The following is a 19,507-nucleotide window of genomic DNA, read 5'->3' on the forward strand; positions in this document are numbered from 1 at the left end:
CATGACGTCAGACGTGTCCACACCCAGATGGTGCTCTGACAGCTGGCTCACGGCTGGCTTACTTTATTTAGTTTAGCCCCTTTACTGCTTTCTTGTGTCTTTTTTTCCATCTCTTTTTGTTGTCCTCTCGATATATACATATATATATATATATATATATATATATATATATATATATATATATATATATATATATATATATATATATATATCAATAACAACAATGCACTAGCCAAAGACTCGAACCCACGCTGCTTTGGCCTGCCTCATGGTGGTTGAAAATGCATGACACCCTAATCCACTGGACCATACGATCCTTAAGAGTAGGGCATCTAGCGGAACTGGACGTTGTACTCCCTATCCAAGGACATTCGATGGTGTGGATGAAACTAGGCTAATTTCATTCTAGTCCCTGTTTGGTGTACTAGTTCAACGAGCAGTATTTTATATTATTGTGACCACGAACGAGCGGTATTGATCAACAACAACACTGCGCTAGCCAAGGACTCGAACCCATGCTGCATGGGTTCGAGCCCTTGGCTAGTGCAGTGTTGTTATTCATCAATACCACTCGTTCGGGGTCACAATAATATATATATATATATACACACACACATATATATATATATATATATACACACACATACACACACACACACACACACACACACACACACACACACACACACACACATATATATATATATATGTATATATTTATATATATATATATATATATATATATATATATATATATATATATATATATATATATATATATATATATATATATTTCTTTCAACGCACCAGCCATTTCCCACTGAGGTGTGGTGGCCCAAAAGAAAAAACGAAAGTTTCGCCTTTTAAATTTAGTAATACATACAGGAGAAGGGGTTACTAGCCCCTTGCTCCTGGCATTTTAGTCGCCTCTTACGACACGCATGGCTTACGGAGGAAGAATTCTGTTCCACTTCCCCATGGAGATATATACGTATATATATATATATATATATATATATATATATATATATATGTGTGTGTGTGTGTGTGTGTACTCCTATTTGTACTCACCTATTTGTGGTTGCAGGGGTCGAGTCATAGCTCCTGGCCCCGCCTCTTCACTGATTGCTACTAGGTCCTCTCTCTCCCTGCTCCATGAGCTTTATCATACCTCGCCTTAAAACTATGTATGGTTCCCGCCTCCACTACTTCACTTTCTAGGCTATTCCATGGCTTGACTACTCTATGACTGAAGAAATACTTCCTAACATCCCTTTGATTCATCTGAGTCTTCAACTTCCAATTGTGACCTCTTGTGTCTGTGTTCCATCTGTGGAACATCCCGTCTTTGTCCACCTAGTCTATTCCGCGCAGTATTTTATATGTCGTTATCATGTCTCCCCTGACCCTCCTGGACTCCAGTGTCGTCAGGCCGATTTCCCTCAACCTTTCTTCGTAGGACAATCCCCGTAGCTCTGGGACTAGTCTTGTTGCAAACCTTTGCACTTTCTCTAATTTCTTGACGTGCTTGACTAGGTGTGGATTCCAAACTGGTGTGTTAGTTACCATTTTGTCCTAGGCACATGTCGATTAGACACTAGGCCTGTTGTGTGTGTGTGTGTGTGTGTCTGTCTGTGTGTGTGTGTAGGTGTGTGTGTGTGTAGGTGTGTGTGTGTGTAGGTGTGTGTGTGTGTGTTCATACAGATATTGTATCAAGTTGGTAAATACCATCATTTAAGTTCAGGATGCAATTTCTATCAGTATTCTAAAATTATTCTCTCTCTCTCTCTCTCTCATACAGTATGTATCAAGTCTGTCTGTACTGTCTGTTGTTCTGTCTGCAATTTCTATCAGTCTGTCTGTCTGTCTCTCTCTCTCTCTCTCTCTCTCTCTCTCTCTCTCTCTCTCTCTCTCTCTCTCTCTCTCTCTCTCTCTCTCTCTCTCTCTCTCTCTCTCTCTCTCTCTCTCTATCTCTCTCTCTCTCACTCTAATACGATGGTAATGAGTTTTATGAGACCCTCCAGTCGACGAGGTGAGGAGGTTATGTTCATTTAATGGCCAACCATTGCATTAAAAATGATGACCAGGTATTACCTGTTGTTTACCTGGAGAGAGTTCCGAGGGTCAGTCCAATGTATTGGACTGAAGAAGCCGCTGCCTGGCGAAACGTTTCTAGAATAAAGAAACCCAAATATTACACAAGTGTCTCATCATCGTGTAAGTGATACTGTGTTCTCCCTCGACCTGTATTCTCTGGAACGTCCGGAGAATCCTAGAGGGATTGGGCCCTAATCTGCATACAAAAATCACTGCCTACGGAAGCAAGAGGCTTAGCAGACGGTGCAAAATAACCACAGGGGAGCCACAAGTACACCAAGAGAAACAGTAAGTTTAAGAGGCCAAAGACTCCTCAGCAGACTCACTTACTTAAGGTGGATTACCAGCAAGTACCTGGCTGCCTTCACGAGGAAACTCAACAAGTTCTTCAGATTAATTCGTGATCAGTTGGGCCATGATCTACAAAGAGGCCTGGTCAGGAACCGGTCCGTGGGGGGGGGGATTGACTCCCAGAAACTTCCTTCAGGTAGCCTTCAGCCTAACCAGGGATGGCCAACCTATGGAGCATGCGCCAAAATTTCCAGTTCCCCGAATTAAACCTGAATGCCTTCCACATCCCCCTCCCCCAGGCGCTGTATAATCCTCCCGGTTTAGCGCTTCCCCCTTGATTATAATAATAATAATGCGCCAAAATTGGCGCATTGCTTTAGAAGTGGCACATTGAATGATTAGAAGTGGCGTATTGAATTATTCGAAGTGGCGCTCTGCACCCTATTGATAATTCTAAAAAACAAGTCTACTTATACAAAAAATATTAACTAATGACCGATTTGTAGAACAAAAATATAACAGAAAATGTGGAAGTAGAATATAGTAAAGTGTTCAGTGTTGGTAGTGAAGGAGCACCGGCAGGTACACCAGCTGGGACTCTTAACTTGGCTGGATATATTTTTAAGTTGTCCTCGGCTAAAATATCGCTGCATTATACACCAAGAGTCACTGTCTGGAAAAACCTTAAATTTGCAGCATGTTATGCTACCGCTTGTGAAATGTGTGGATAAATTTAGAGCAAGAGAATTAAACAGAAGAGAATTCAGAGAATATTGTGAATTGTTAGATTTGGAATATGGTGATCTTATCCTTCAGTGGCTTTCTAGACGACAGGTTCTCGGTAGGTTTTGGAAATTGAAAAATGGTGTTCATAATTTTCTAGAAGAGAAGAATGAGCTGGCTGAAGAAATAGACCTTTTGATTTACTGTTTTTTAGTTAATGTTACCAGCCATCTCAGTGATCTAAATTTGAATCTACAGGACAAAAAACAAATTGTTTCCTAGCTTAGTATATGATATGTGTGCATTCAAGATGAAGTTAAAACTGTTTATCTCTCTCTCAGAAAATAAGGATTTGAGCCAGTTTTTATATTTAAATGAACAGCGTGTGTGTGCTAACAATTTTACTCTAGAATATATTGAAAAAATCAGATTAATGCAAGAGTCATTTGAAAGTCGTTTTAGTGATTTTGATAAAGAAGAAGATCGCTACTCGCATTATAAACCCATTTTCACTTTGTGAACACAGAATCCTGAAGATTTATAGTAATATACAAATGGAACATTGATGTGAAAACAAATTCATTATTAAAAATGAAATTTGATGAGCTTCCCTCAGTCCCAAATTCTTCTGACAATTTTTGGTGATGACTCACGAAATCGTAATGACACGATTGCAAACAAACCATACCCCGGCCGGGATTGAACCCGCGGTCAGAGAGTCGCAAAACTCCAGACCGTCGCGTTAGCCACTAGACCAGTTAGCCACAATAAGATTCATCCAACTAGGTTGGAATCTTATTGTGGCTAGCTGGTCTAGTGGCTAACGCGACGGGCTGGAGTTTTGAGACTCTCTGACCGCGGGTTCAATCCCGGCCGGGGTATGGTTAATTTTTGGTGATCATTACCCTGTGAACATTTTGCAGAACTAAGAAAATTTGCCCAGTTATATTTGTCGTTTTGGAACAGCGTACAGATGCGAACAAGCATTTTCATCCATGATTTTTTTTTACAAACTGACGTCACGACTGACTGATTCAAATTTGAAAAATTCTCTTCTGTTCTCAGTAACTAATTTAACTCCAGACATTACAAACTTGGCGAGATCAAAACCAACTCAAAAGTCTCATTAAAGTATGTAATGTTTATCTTGTCTTTATATTACATCATTTTATATAAAAATGCTAAATATGCCAATATTAACATATTTTTAAAGAAAATGGTGGTACAAGTGTCGTATGGCACATCTGAACTACAGCGTGAACAAAAAAAAAAAATGGTGCACGGAATTCAAAAGGTTAGTCACCCCTGGTCTAAACAAAGCTAATATAAATATAAATGAAAGTCGTCGACAAGCTGATGATCATGCACACACTACCTGGCAAGCGGCCACTGACACGCATGCAGTCGTATAAACACGTGGAATCTTCTGATGGATGATCCACCACAGGAGTCTCTTAGCTACTACGGTTTATAGGGCTACTGACAGCTTATACCGTACCTTGATCATCTTGTTGGGGGTTTATAGGGCTACTGACAGCTTACACCGTACCTTAGTCATCTTGGGGGTTTATAGCTACTGACAGCTTAATGTACTATTTTAAAAAGATTAGGGAAAGAGTTTATCCAATGGACATGCCAAATATCTGCTTGTACAAGTTATCTTCCACAGTGAAAGCTGCTATCTGTTAGTGGTCCCGGGGATTATCCCCAGGACATACGAAGGATACTTCTGGTCCCAGATCAGGCCTACTGGCAGATCAAGGCCTTGTCAACAAGGTTGTTATTGCTGGCTGCATGTAGTCTAGTGTATAAACCACAGCCCATCTGATCAGGAACTGATTTGATTAGCTTGTCAAGTTCCCCCTCTCTTGAAGACAGCCATAGGTTCGTTGGTAATTATCACTTATGTAGGAAGGGAGGGCACTGAAAGAGTCGGGTACTTCTGACACTTCGAATTCTCTCTTAGTGTACTCATCACGCCCATTTTTTTATTAAAATTAAATTAATTAAAATGTTTATTTCTGAAGATCTAAACGATTACAGTAGTTATACTTTCGAAATGATTAAGTGGCGAGTTTCATCTTATTATAATTTCAATATAATTTGATGCAATATTAAGGTCTTGAGAAAGCCATTAATTATGCAAATGCATTTCAAGCATCATCTGCCAAGTCTGTTTTCACTCTGATTTAGGGGTGCAGGTTTGAGACCAGTTCTTCCAGGATTTTCCAGGTGTAAATTATGATGTACCGTTGTCACCTACAGTAAAAGGAATGTAGTTGAAGAGACTTCACGTGTTGCCAGTAGCTCACATGTTTAATTGAATGTACATATATGGGTAAGGAAAAAACTGTTTTCTAGTTCACCATCACCAGTCTTCCTCGGCTTGAAGGAAGCCGTTAGCATACATCATCATTGGCTCAGCATCTCTGTCTTGAAGGTTCTAGTTATCCAGCCTGTAATTTTCCTTGCGGTAGCAGTTGCTACTGCATAGGCTTATATAGTCTTCTCCAGTAGCTTCGTTAAGCCGTAACGGCTTGACAAAGCTCCTGGAGAGCGAAAAGCTGCCACAATAAAAGATCACATTAGTTGCACTTGTGTCCTTTTACCTAACAGTTTATATAATCTATGTAATTAATAGAATAAATAGCGACATAAGTTTGCCGATGACACTGAAATAGGCTGTAAAATAGTTTGTGATAAGAACACTATAGAGCTACAGGATGATCTGGATATATTGTACATGAATGGTGTGCAACACCGACAAGATGAAGAATTAGACACATGTGCAACATCTGGGTCTATTTGTAGCTGTATAGCCCTTGTGGCTTAGCGCTTCTTTTTGATTATAATAATAATAATAATAATAATGGGTCTATTTGTAGACATTTCGGCATCCAGTGGCTTATCAATACAATACAAGGACATAATGTGAAGAATGTAGAACTATATACAGCCTTGAGTCGAGACTCAAGTCGATGTGTTCAGTCCATCAATCTTGATGGACTGAACACATCGACTCTAGGCTGAGGGACTGATTACCTCAAACTCCTCCTCATCTTCCACCTTTCTCTGCATTGGACTGAAGAAGCCACTGTGTTGCACAAATCTCCCATGATGGCAACAGTGCACAAGTGTTGGCAATAAAGTTAAAAGAATTCTTGGCTTTATATCGAGAAGTATAAGTAATAGAAGTTCTCAGGTCACATTTTGCAGAGGTTTCTCATTGTCTAGTCTGTATATTATAGAAGAGATAGAAATGGACTGGAAAATATACAGAAATGGATGACGAAGTTGATCCCATGTATCAGAAACCTTTCTTACAAAGATAATAATAATAATAATAATAATAATAATAATAATAATAATAATAATAATAATAATAATAATGATAATCTATATTTCTACAAGTACATGACACAACTTATACAGACCGCAGCTGACATCAGTGACATACTATATAGAAAGCCCCTGGTTATGCAGAGCATTTCGGGCAAATTGGGTTAATTTTGTCCCCAGGATGCGACCCAGGAACCTGTTTACTGCTAGGTGAACAGGAGAAACAGGTGTTCTAAGGAAACATGCCCAACGTTTCCACCCGTGCCGGGGATCGACCCCAGACACTCAGTGTGTGAGCCGAGGATGCCACCAAGATTGTTGGTATTCAGTGTGACTGAGGTGACCTTTTATTACTCGCCCTTTGTCACCCCTCTCCCCCTTTCTCTCCCGCCCTCTCACCCTCCCTCTCTCCCCCTCCCTCTCTCCCTCCATCCTCACCCTCCCTCTACTCCCCTCCTTTCTCTCTCACTGACACCAGACGCTGTCCCGGTCGTGTTTCTTTCCCCTCCTCTCCCCTCACTTCCCCTTCCGTCTCTTTGATGATAAAACAGTTTGAGGGAAAGGCGGGAATGATTTGGCGCCCCAGGATTGTGATTTAGTTGTCTACGGTTGATACTGGACTGAACATATCGACTCCAGGCTGAGGGACTGATTACCTCCTCATCTTCCACTTTTCTCTGCATTGGACTGAAGACGCCAGTGACTGGCGAAACGTTTCCAGAATAAATATACCCAAATATTGCACAAGTGTCTCATTTATCTCATGATAACACTTGTCGGAGACTCATTAAGTCTGTGTAGATTGCTCCTGCAATTTGACTTTCAGCTGGTCTAAGACCATGAAATGGTCCACCACCATGTAGTACAAGACTATGAAGCGGTCCACCACCATGTAGTGCAAGACCATAAACTGGTCCACCACCATGTAGTGGTCCATGACCGTGAAGTGGTCCACGACCACGACTTGCGAGAGGCATGAGCGTCCTGTCCTAGGTCTAGTTTCCCCTGGATATTGTAAATGTCATAATTCTATGTATTTAGCAATATGAATTCTCAGAATTGTTTCGAAAAATGTTGATAATATGTGATTAAGGGTCCTGAATAATTACAGTGTTAAGGGTCCTGAATAATTACAGTGTTAAGGATCCTGAATAATTACAGTGTTAAGGGTCCTGAATAATTACAGTGTTAAGGGTCCTGAATAATTACAGTGTTAAGGGTCCTGAATAATTACAGTGTTAAGGATCCTGAATAATTACAGTGTTAAGGGTCCTGAATAATTACAGTGTTAAGGGTCCTGAATAATTACAGTGTTAAGGATCCTGCAGAATTAGTGTTAAGGTCCTGCAAAATTAATTAAGGTTGCTTTAGAATTAAGTAAAAGGGAAAAGAATTTATGGGTTTGAGTGTGAGAGGCGGGTCCGGGTTATCACAGCAAGGGTACACAGTGTGGGGGAGAGAGGAAGAATAGTGGGGGTACACAGGAGGGGGCACGGATAGCACACTTCCGGCCTGGGGTACTACAAGGGGCGGTGCCAGGCACCCTCCTCGCCCACCTACCCTCACACGCATGGATACATTCTACCCAACACCTGAATCATTCCAGCAGGTACTGGAGTTTCTTACACGGGACATTCCAGCAGGTACTGGAGTTTCTTACACAGGACATTCCAGCAGGTACTGGAGTTTCTTACACAGGACATTCCAGCAGGTACTGGAGTTTCTTACACAGGACATTCCAGCAGGTACTGGAGTTTCTTACACAGGACATTCAAGTAGGTACTGGAGTTTCTTACACGGGACATTCCAGCAGGTACTGGAGTTTCTTACACAGGACATTCCAGCAGGTACTGGAGTTTCTTACACAGGACATTCCAGCAGGTACTGGAGTTTCTTACACAGGACATTCCAGTAGGTACTGGAGTTTCTTACACAGGACATTCCAGTAGGTACTGGAGTTTCTTACACAGGACATTCCAGCAGGTATTGAAGTTTCTTACACAGGACATTCCAGCAGGTACTGGAGTTTCTTACACAGGACATTCCAGCAGGTACTGGAGTTTCTTACACAGGACATTCCAGCAGGTACTGGAGTTTCTTACACAGGACATTCCAGCAGGTACTGGAGTTTCTTACACAGGACATTCCAGCAGGTACTGGAGTTTCTTACACAGGACATTCAAGTAGGTGCTGGAGTTTCTTACACGGGACATTCCAGCAGGTACTGGAGTTTCTTACACAGGACATTCCAGCAGGTACTGGAGTTTCTTACACAGGACATTCCAGCAGGTACTGGAGTTTCTAACACAGGACATTCCAGTAGGTACTGGAGTTTCTTACACAGGACATTCCAGTAGGTACTGGAGTTTCTTACACAGGACATTCCAGCAGGTATTGGAGTTTCTTACACAGGACATTCCAGCAGGTACTGGAGTTTCTTACACAGGACATTCCAGCAGGTACTGGAGTTTCTTACACAGGACATTCCAGCAGGTACTGGAGTTTCTTACACAGGACATTCCAGAAGGTACTGGAGTTTCTTACACATAACATTCCAGCAGGTACTGGAGTTTCTTACACAGGACATTCCAGCAGGTACTGGAGTTTCTTACACAGGACATTCCAGCAGGTACTGGAGTTTCTTACACAAGACACAACATTCCATCAGGTGATGAAGGATTTCTTACTGTTATTGATATATATTTTTTTTCGCCTCACAGAAATGCGTGCCGGAGTTCGTGAACGCAGCGTACAATCGTCCAGTGGAAGTAACGAACACTTGCGGGGTACTGAGACCACAGGAGTACTGCTTGCAGACCGGTGGCTACGATGGCTCTAAGAAGGCGTGTGAAATCTGCGATGCTTATGTTCCCGAGCTGGCCCACCCTTCCTACTACCTTACTGACTTCAACAACAATGACAACCACACGTGGTGGCAGTCAGAGACCATGCACGAGGGCATCCAGTTCCCCAATCAGGTCAACATCACACTCAGGCTCGGTGAGTAGCCAAATCACTTGTTCTCTCTAGGCTGGAATACTGCTGTACATTATCTCCATTCAAAGCAGGTGAAATTGCAGATCTAGAGAGTGTACAGAGATCCTTTGCTGCACGTATAAGTTCTGTCAAGCACCTTAACTACTGGGAACGCTTGGAAGCACTTGACTTGTACTCGTTGGAACGTTGGAGGGAGAGATATATCATAATCTACACTTGGAAAATCCTGGAAGGAATGGTCCCAAATCTGCACACAGTAAAAGACTGGGCAGGCGATGCAAAATGCCCCCAATTAAAAGTAGGGGCGCCATTGGTACACTAAGAGAAAACACCATTAGTGTCCGGGGCCCAAGACTGTTCAACAGCCTCCCATCAAGCATTAGGGGAATTACCAATAAACCCCTGGCTGCCTTCAAGAGAGAGCTGGACAGATACCTAAAGTCAGTGCCGGATCAGCCGGGCTGTGGCTCGTACGTTGGACTGCGTGCTGCCAGCAGTAACAGCCTGGTTGAACAGGCCCTGATCCACCGGGAAGCCTGGTCATGGACCGGGCCGCGGGGGCGTTGATCCCCGGAATAACCTCCAGGTAACCATACTTGAAGGATCATCACACTCAGGGCTGTGATATCCACATTTATGATGTGAATGGTCTAGAAACCGACGAGTTGAAGAATTAGACACTTGTGCAACATTTGGGAATCTTTATTGTGGAAACGTTTCGCCAGCCAGTGGCTTCCTCAGTCCGGTACAGAGATGAATGGCGGAAGATAAGGAGTTTCAGATAATCAGTCCCTCAGCCTGGAGTTGATGTGTTCAGTCCATCAATCTTCAAGGATTGAATACATCGACTCCAGGCTGAGGGACTGATTATCTCAAACTCCCCATCTTTCAAAATTCATATCTGTACCGGACTGAGGAGGCCACTTGCTGGCGAAACGTTTACACAATAAAGATTCCCAAATGTTCCAAATTTCCACATTGCATTACTGAAGTTTCCCGGCTCAGTGTTTTTCGAGAAAAAAGTTAGATTTAGGTGAAATCCCAGAGGCCTTGAAAAACTCAGACTCTCATTCTCTTCATAAAGGTGACAATAGAGCAATAGACATACACACTAATATTGCTAACCTCACTCATCGGGGAACTAGGCCCCTGAAGGATTTACAGGATGTGTCTAATTTATCATGATAGTTAAGTTGGACTTCCGAGTTAGAACAGCTCTCAGAACCTGTGGCAGGCATGTTACGGGCACTTGGGTATAGCATCTGGGGCACCCAGTGTGTAAATTTTTCTATCATTGTAGCAGGTAGTGTTGGAGGCAGGTCACTACACAGTTTGAAGAATAAGTATGACAGGCAGTGGCGAACCTACATTTTTGGGGTCACCATGGCAACCACCAACAGCTAGCCTACATTATACATTAATAACCTTTTAATTTTTATTTTAACTATTATTTTGTATTCAATTGCCCTATATTATTATTTACATTATTATTTTAAAAACTCCTTCTCATACAGTAGACCCAGATTTTTAAAGCAATGTGGACTAAATTCGCTCTTGGGGCCCCTCCGGGATTAGGGGCCCTCAAGTTTAAGCTTCATTAGTTTCATAGTAGATCCACTCCTGGTGACAAGTCTCTGATCAAAAATAGTGCCAGTCGGCCGGACGGGGCCAGGGTCCAAGACTCGACCCCCACAACACATACGAGTGAACACACACAAGAGAGGGAGGAAAGGAAGGAGTGTGGGTGGGAAGAATAATGGGAATAATGAAGATGGAGGAGGACAGTGGCCAATGTGGGGGTGTGGTGTGGGCGTGGGTGCTGTGGGTGTGAGTGGTGGAGTAGGTGTGCTTGGTGTAGGCGTGGGTGATGGTGTAGGTAAGGTTGGTGTGGGTTGTGGTGTGGGTAGTGTGAGAATTGGTGGTGTGGGAGAAGTCGCGGATGGATGAGGGTGTGGGTGGGTGGGCGATGGTGTGGGCAGGTGGGCGAGGGTGTGAGTGGGTGTACCAGACAGTGAGGAATGTGTGGGAGAGGCAGTAATGAATGTCAGTGGAAATGCACATCAGCTGTGTGTGTGTGTGTTATTTTTATGTATAGGACAACCAAACCTAGCCTTACTTAATCTAATTTAACCTAACCTAGGAATGTGCTGCAAAACTGTGACGAGGTGATTTAATTGCTCGAAGGGCAGGTCCCATATTTACATTGTGATGCATGTGTTGTGTCACCGTGCAACTGATATACTTCTAAGTGCTCTTGTGTTAAAGGAATGCCACTTAATGCCACTTTGATTCTGTTTAACTTCCATCCATGTCCTGTCTCTGGATCCTCTCTTGGTAGAGATTATCTTTGTCATCTTAGATACACCCCAAGTGTAGGTTGTATTTTGTATTCATGTGATAATGTGTAGGTCCTTCATCCAGCGTTACAGACTGTATACGTACTTTTTACCAGTCATGCAACCTATCCAAATCTGTCTTTTGACGAGTCCTGTATTTTGTTCAGGTCCTACCAGCACTGTAATCTATCTAGGTCCTTCGACAAGCCTTCTAAACTTTCTAATTCCTTTGACCAATTCTGTTTCTTATCCAGATCCTAACAACACTAATCTATGTAGGTCTTTCAACAAGCCCTGTAGATTCTCCAAGTCTTGTGGCCCATCCAGGTCTTTTGACCGGCCCTTGTGAAACGCCTTCCAAACCAGGTTCTTTTGAAGGTAAACAACTCCGCTGGCGAAATGCTAACTGTTGCACATGTGTCTTATTTTGTTATCGACAGGCAAAGATTATACGAAATTGTGGTTAGTTTTCTTGTCTGTGTCTGCTAAGACGATGACAAACAGTAATGGCATTAGGGCCGAGCTTAGTTTGGCTCGCTGTCACTCTTTGTGATCTGTTTGTTAGAAGTTTGAATATCCGTGTAACCACTCTGCCTGTTATGCTTATTGACCTGTTTTATGAGTTATTTTTCCATGGTCGCAATTCTCAAATTTATGCCTTTGCAAAAATCATTGTAGATTACATCAGCATTTTCTTTCCCATGGAAAGACTCCATAATTTTGTTATGGTTGTAACAGGCAGCACTAGCTCTTGGTTTTTCTTTGTGAATCTCTGTATATATATATCTATCTATCTATCTATCTATCTATCTATATATATATATATATATATATATATATATATATATATATATTTATATATATATATATATATTTATATATATATATATATATATATATATATATATATATATATATATATATATATATTTATGGTGATAAATTAGACACATGTGCAACTCTTGGGTATCTTTATTGAGGAAACGTTTCGCCACACAGTGGCTTCATCAGTCCATACGTACGAGAAACTTGAAGAACAGGAGAAGAATGAGGTTTCCTCAATAAAGATACCCAAGAGTTGCACATGTGTCTAATTTCTAATTTATCAACATGTCGGTTCTCTGAACCATTCATCTACATATATATATATATATATATATATATATATATATATATATATATATATATATATATATATATATATATTATATATATATATATATATATGTTAATATAGGATGGGGTCCACCTCTGGTGTAAATTGTGGGAATCATAGCCTCGGAAAAGTGAATAAAAAGGCTTCAAGTATGAATATTTGGATTTCTTCCTGAAGCCGTTTGAATATTCTACTTTCCCTACCACCCCATCTTTTCATATATTTTTTTTTTACCAGTAGGAATATTTTATTACATAATATGGTACAGAAGATTTAAGAGATACATTGTTGATATAAAGGTGGCATATACGGTACATGTTGTTACGTGTGTATCACCGATTATAAGGCGAAAATCTCATCCAGCTCCTCAGAGCTGGGGCGTGTGCCCAAAATACAGCAGGCATTACCCCTTTGAACAGCTGCACTGAGCCGCTGGAACAGAAAACTAGCTGCCCTGGGATCCCTAGTTACCCTGATGAGTCTTTTTCCCAGCTCCTTAAGAAATTTAGATGCATTCTTTCCCCATGAGCCAAGGGTCTCTGAGCCTATGGGAACAAACATATAATGATGGGCAAGTTCTCCATATTTTCTAGACTTTTGGGACTCCCTGAAGCTGGCAGCTGCCCCTCCTTCCTCCCTGGTGTATTGGAGATAGGTATCAGCCAAGGTAGATGCACATGTATAGTCCCACACCACCTGCTTCCCATCTATCCAGGCTTGAAGGGTGATACCATCTGGACGCTTCTGGCTGCCATCAGATCTGCATAGCTGGGGTGGCTCCCTTACTGCTGGGCATCCGGCTGTTGTGAGGCACCTCTTGATAATGTAATTAACTTCCTCATGTCTTGCAATCTTTCCCTCGGATTTACGGCACACAAGACCGTGGTACCCGAATCGGTCTGCTGCTTCACTGCCACAAATATACCTGTGTTCGGCGAGAATAGGGGCGGCAAGTCGAAGGGCAACACCGATGCGGATGGTCTGTGGGTCGAGGCGTGTGCCAAGGCTGGAGTTGGGAACAGCCAACAGAAAATCCCCTGCATGATGTGCTCTCACTGCCAGGAGGCGGGCTCTATCCTTCCCTGACACACTCTGAAGCATTGTTGAGGCTATATTTTCCACTATTGGACCATATATATATATATATATATATATATATATATATATATATATATATATATATATATATATATATATATATATATATATATATATATATATATATATATATTATGTACAGTGGTCCCTCGTTGTTCGTAATTAATCCGTTCCTGGAGCCGTTACTATAAACGAAATTTGCGATTTACGAATAAATTTTCTCCATAAGAAATAATGTAAATACAATTAATCCGTTCTTGACACCCAGAAGTATTAAAACAAAAAAAATTTTAACATGAAATATGCATGTAGTACATAAACAATACAATGGGAAATGATGAATGAAACATTAACAGCATAACACTTACCTTTATTGGAGATTCTTCTTAGTGTATGGGAGAATGGAGGAGGAGAGAGAGTGGATTGTTTATAGTTTGGAAGGGGAATCCCCTTCCATCAACACCTCAGGTACCATTTGCTTTTCTGGGGTTGCTTCTCTTCTCTGTTTCTTAATGCCACTAGGACCACCTTGAGAGTCACTGGAGTCCTGTCTTACAAAATAACTGTGGAGAGAGCTCTGTTTCTGGCGTCTCTTTAACACTTCCCTAAAATGGCCCAAGACTTTGTCACTGTACATGTTGCCAACCTGGCTTGCAACAACCTTGTTAGGGTGATGTTTCTCCATAAAGCTTTCCATCTTACCCCACATAGTAAAAATCTCTTTAATTTCTGAAGAAGGTACCTTCTTCCATCTCTCTTCCTCCTCCTCTGCAGCAAGATTCTGAGCTGCGATGTGTTGCTCTTCCTGCTGAAGCTCTTGCAGCTCCTCAGTGGTGAGCTCTTCATTGTGGTCTTCCACCAATTCTTCCACATCCTCCAAACTCACATCCAACCCCATGGAACTCCCCAGTGCCACAATTGATTTTACAACAGACATAGGCTCATTAGGGTCAGTCCCAAATTCTTCAAAATCCCTCTTGTTGACACAATCAGGCCACAATTTTCTCCAGGCAGAGTTCAAAGTCCTGGTAGTCACTCCCTCCCAAGCCATACCTATAAGGGTTATGCAGTGGAGGGTGCTGAAGTGTTCTCTCCAAAATTCCCTTAGGGTCAAGTGAGTGTCTGTGGTCACAGTCAAGCACCTGTGAAACATTGCTTTTGTGTAGAGTTTTTTAAAGTTTGCAATAACCTGCTGGTCCATGGGTTGGAGGAGAGGAGTGGTATTTGGGGGGCAAGAACTTTACTGTGATGAACCCAAACTCCTCGAAAATTAGGTCATCCAAGTTTGGAGGATGAGCAGGTGCATTGTCCATTACTAGCAGGCACTTGAGATCCAATTTCTTTTCCTTCCAGGAGATACTCCTTCACACTAGGGCCAAACACTTCATTGAACCACTCGACGAAAATTTCCCTCGTGACCCATGCCTTACTATTAGATTTCCAAAACACACACAATTTACTCTTCATAACATTGTTTTTCCTGAACACTCTGGGATTTTCAGAATGGTACACTAGTAATGGCTTCACTTTGAAATCCCCACTAGCATTAGCACAGAACATTAGCGTCAGCCTGTCTTTCATAGGCTTGTGTCCTGGCATTGCCGTTTCCTCTTGTGTAATGAAGGTCCTCTTTGGCATTTTCTTCCAAAAAAGGCCTGTTTCGTCACAAATGAACACTTGTTCAGGTTTCAGTCCTTCAGCCTGGAATTCATGCACATATTTTTCAGTCACCTTGTGGTCTGAACTGGCAGCCTCACCATGCCTTATCACACTGTGTATGCCAGTACGGTTCTTAAATCTCTCAAACCAGCCTTTGCTGGCCTTAAATTCACTCACTTCCCCACTATTTGCAGGCAATTTCTTTACCAAATCTTCATGCAACTGCCTTGCCAAATAAACGAAGTCATAAGAGTATCTCCTGCTAATTGTTTCTCATTTATCCACACCAATAATAACTTCTCAACCTCTTCCAGTACTGGTGATCTCATTTTTGTCAGCATAGTTACTCCCTTTGCAACAACAGCATCCTTTATTTCATTTTTCTTGGCCACTATGGAACATAAGGTTGTGTAGGGTTTCTTATACATCCTGGACAGTTCGGCCACACTTGTACCACTTTCATATTGTTCAATGATGGTTTTCTTAAATTCAATCGTATTTCTCACCTTCTTTACCACAGGCTTGGCACTAGGAGCTTTCTTTGGAGACATGGTAGCTTATTTAGTACTTGCAAGCACTAAAATAAATGGAATATTATGAAATATTTCACTGGAGCACGTGAGGGACCTTCGCTCAATGGTAAACAATGCCATACTGGCTGCCGCCCTGGCTCACGCCGTGGGTACGCATCCCGGACGAACTACGACTCACGAGTCAACCTATGAAAAGCGAGTCCATGTTTATACGAAAATACCTCTATGACGAATTTTACGATTGCCGGGAACTACGAAAAGCGGGGGACCACTGTATATATATATATATATATATATATATATATATATATATATATATATATATATATATATATATATATATATATATATATATATATATATATATATAGGTGTTGATATATATATAACACTAAAGTAATCAAACAGCAGGTGTTGCACTTGTGCTGCAGTAATCAAGCCCCAGGTGCTGCACCTGTGTTGCAGTAAGCAAACCCCAGGTGTTGCACCTATGCAGCAGTAATCAAGCCCCAGGTGCTGCACCTGTGCTGCAGTAAGCAAATCCCAGGTGCTGCACCTGTGCTGCAGTAATCAAGCCCCAGGTGTTGCACCTGTGCTTCAGTAAGCAAATCCCAAGTGTTGCACCTGTGTGGCAGTAATCAAGCCCCAGGTGTTGCATCTGTGCGCCAGTAATCAAGCCCCAGGTGCTGCACCTGTGCTGCAGTAAGCAAATCCCAGGTGCTGCACCTGTGCTGCAGTAATCAAGCCCCAGGTGCTGCACCTGTGGGTATGCTGTCTGTTTCCCTTGCGAAATCTGAAAATATGTGCGTTGTATATAAAGACACGTAGAGTTTGTAAGGTGGACCGAATATATAGAAAGATATCAGGCTCTTCGACTCTACACAAATAACCCGCACAGAGTCACAGTTTGTGACTTTGTAAATGGTCCAAGTCGCACCGAAGCGTCGTCGTAAGCTCCTCTTTCCTATGTGCGGGTTACTTGTGTATTGTTCCAGTCACGGTATTGTGCCTTTTTGTTCTTTAGGCTCTTCAACTGTCATGGCGTGGGTAGGATCACTGAACATTAATACCTACTGTTCAGCAGGAGTTTGCTCATTTCTTTGTTGCCATTTGTGTATGAATCTTCTATGAGTAGAGGTCCATTACTGGAGGAGGTTCTTGCATTTTTGTATGTGTAAATATGTGTAACTGCACTTATATGTGGGCGGCCCGGTGGCCTGGTGGCTAAAGCTCCCGCTTCACACACGGAGGGCCCGGGTTCGATTCCTGTCGGGTTGAAACATTTCGACACGTTTCCTTACACCTGTTGTCCTGTTCACCTAGCAGCAAATAGGTACCTGGGTGTTAGTCGACTGGTGTGGGTCGCATCCTGGGGGACAAGATTAAGGACCCCAATGGAAATAAGTTAGACAGTCCTCGATGACGCACTGACTTTCTTGGGTTATCCTGGGTGGCTAACCTTCCGGGGTTAAAAATCCTAACGAAATCTTATCTTATCTTACACTCTGTCTGACTTTTTTGGGTTATCCTAGGTTCTCTACACATATGCTGCTATGTATGATAATTCTATGTAACTGTATTTGTGTATACCTGAATAAACTTACTTACTTACAAATCCATTGAATCCACCACCTTCCCTACAGTACTCAAAATAGCAAGGGTCACCCCGATCCATAAAGGAGGAGACCAAACAGAGTTGAATAACTATAGGCCAATATCCAACTTACACCCTCTCAAAAATCTTAGAAAAATTAATTCATAAACGAATCTACTCCTACCTTATCTCCCAAAACATACTCAACCCCTGCCAATTTGGATTCAGGCCTAATAAAAATACTAATGATGCTATTATACACATGCTAGAACATATATACACTGCAATAGAGAAAAAAGAAGTCCCACTGGGGATCTTCATTGACTTACGTAAAGCTTTTGATACAGTTGACCATGACTTGCTCCACGTAAAATTGTCACACTATGGTATAAGAGGGCACTCCCTCAACTACCTCAAGTCATACCTCAGCAACAGAAGCCAATATGTGTACGCAAATGGGGCAAACTCTTCTGCACAACCAATTACAGTTGGTGTCCCACAGGGAAGTGTCCTTGGCCCTCTTCTCTTTCTCCTATACATAAATGACCTACCAAATGCTTCGCAATTACTCAAACCCACACTATTTGCAGATGACACTACATACGTCTTCTCCCACCCGAGCCCAGTCACGCTAGCCAATACTGTAAATACCGAATTACAGAAAATATCTACCTGGATGAGGACTAACAAACTTACACTAAACATTGACAAAATCTACTTCATTCAGTTTGGTAACAGAGCTACAGATGTCCCTCTTAACATAATGATAAACGGATCACCTATCACAAAGCTAACAGAGGGAAAATTCTTAGGAATCCACCTTGATAATAGACTCAAATTTCATACACATATACAACAAATTTCTAAAAAAAATTCCAAGACTGTAGGCATACTATCGAAGATACGGTACTATGCTCCACAGTCAGCCCTCCTGGCCCTATATTACTCACTTATTTACCCCTATCTCACCCATGGAATTTGTGCATGGGGCTCAACAACAATTAACCATCTCAGACCACTAATTACCCAACAAAAGGCTGCAGTTAGAATGATAACAAATTCTCACTACAGGCAGCACACTCCACCAATATTCAATACACTAAACCTACTCACCATACAAAACATCCATACTTATTACTGCACCTATTACATACATAGAACACTTAACTCTGATATTAACCCTCCCCTCAAACATCTCCTTGCCAACCTCAACAGAACACATGACCATAACACGAGGCACAGATCACTCTTTGATCCTCGTGTCCATCTCACGCTATGCAAAAACTCAATGCACATAAAAGGCCCTAAAATCTGGAATTCATTACCTGTAAATATAAAAGAAACACTACCTGTTTATAAATTCAAGTCTCTTCTCAAAGATCACTTACTCACCCAAAACCAAATAAATACTGAATAACTCAACCTTATAAATTGTATATCTTAAATGTTTCTCACAATTATATCACATAAATGTTAAACCTAAAACCCAATCTAACTTTACTATTTTTTTAAATAAACTACCTAACAGAATTCTCCATACGACTGAATGTACAACAATGCATGCAACCATATGACCTGTCTTTGTAATACTCACTTGTGCTTTATAGTTATCTGTTTACATTAATGTTTTATCACTGATTTCATCATTGCTTAGTTAATCTTAAGTTAATTTTAAGCCAGCCCG

At 41.6% G+C, this 19,507-nt stretch overlaps 1 protein-coding gene across 2 annotated transcripts in view; it reads left to right on the forward strand.

Moving 5' to 3' along the window:
• The window catches only part of LanB2 (laminin subunit gamma-1), a 168,866-nt gene that overhangs the window by 33,496 nt on the left and 115,863 nt on the right, over positions 1–19,507 (forward strand). For both annotated transcript variants that reach the window (XM_070099616.1, XM_070099617.1), the window contains exon 2: positions 9,171–9,450. In XM_070099616.1, coding sequence (XP_069955717.1) covers positions 9,171–9,450 — 280 coding nt within the window. The remainder of the gene's footprint in view (positions 1–9,170; positions 9,451–19,507) is intronic.

This window comes from Cherax quadricarinatus, chromosome 68 (assembly GCF_038502225.1).
Source record: "Cherax quadricarinatus isolate ZL_2023a chromosome 68, ASM3850222v1, whole genome shotgun sequence".
Lineage (NCBI taxonomy): Eukaryota > Metazoa > Arthropoda > Malacostraca > Decapoda > Parastacidae > Cherax > Cherax quadricarinatus.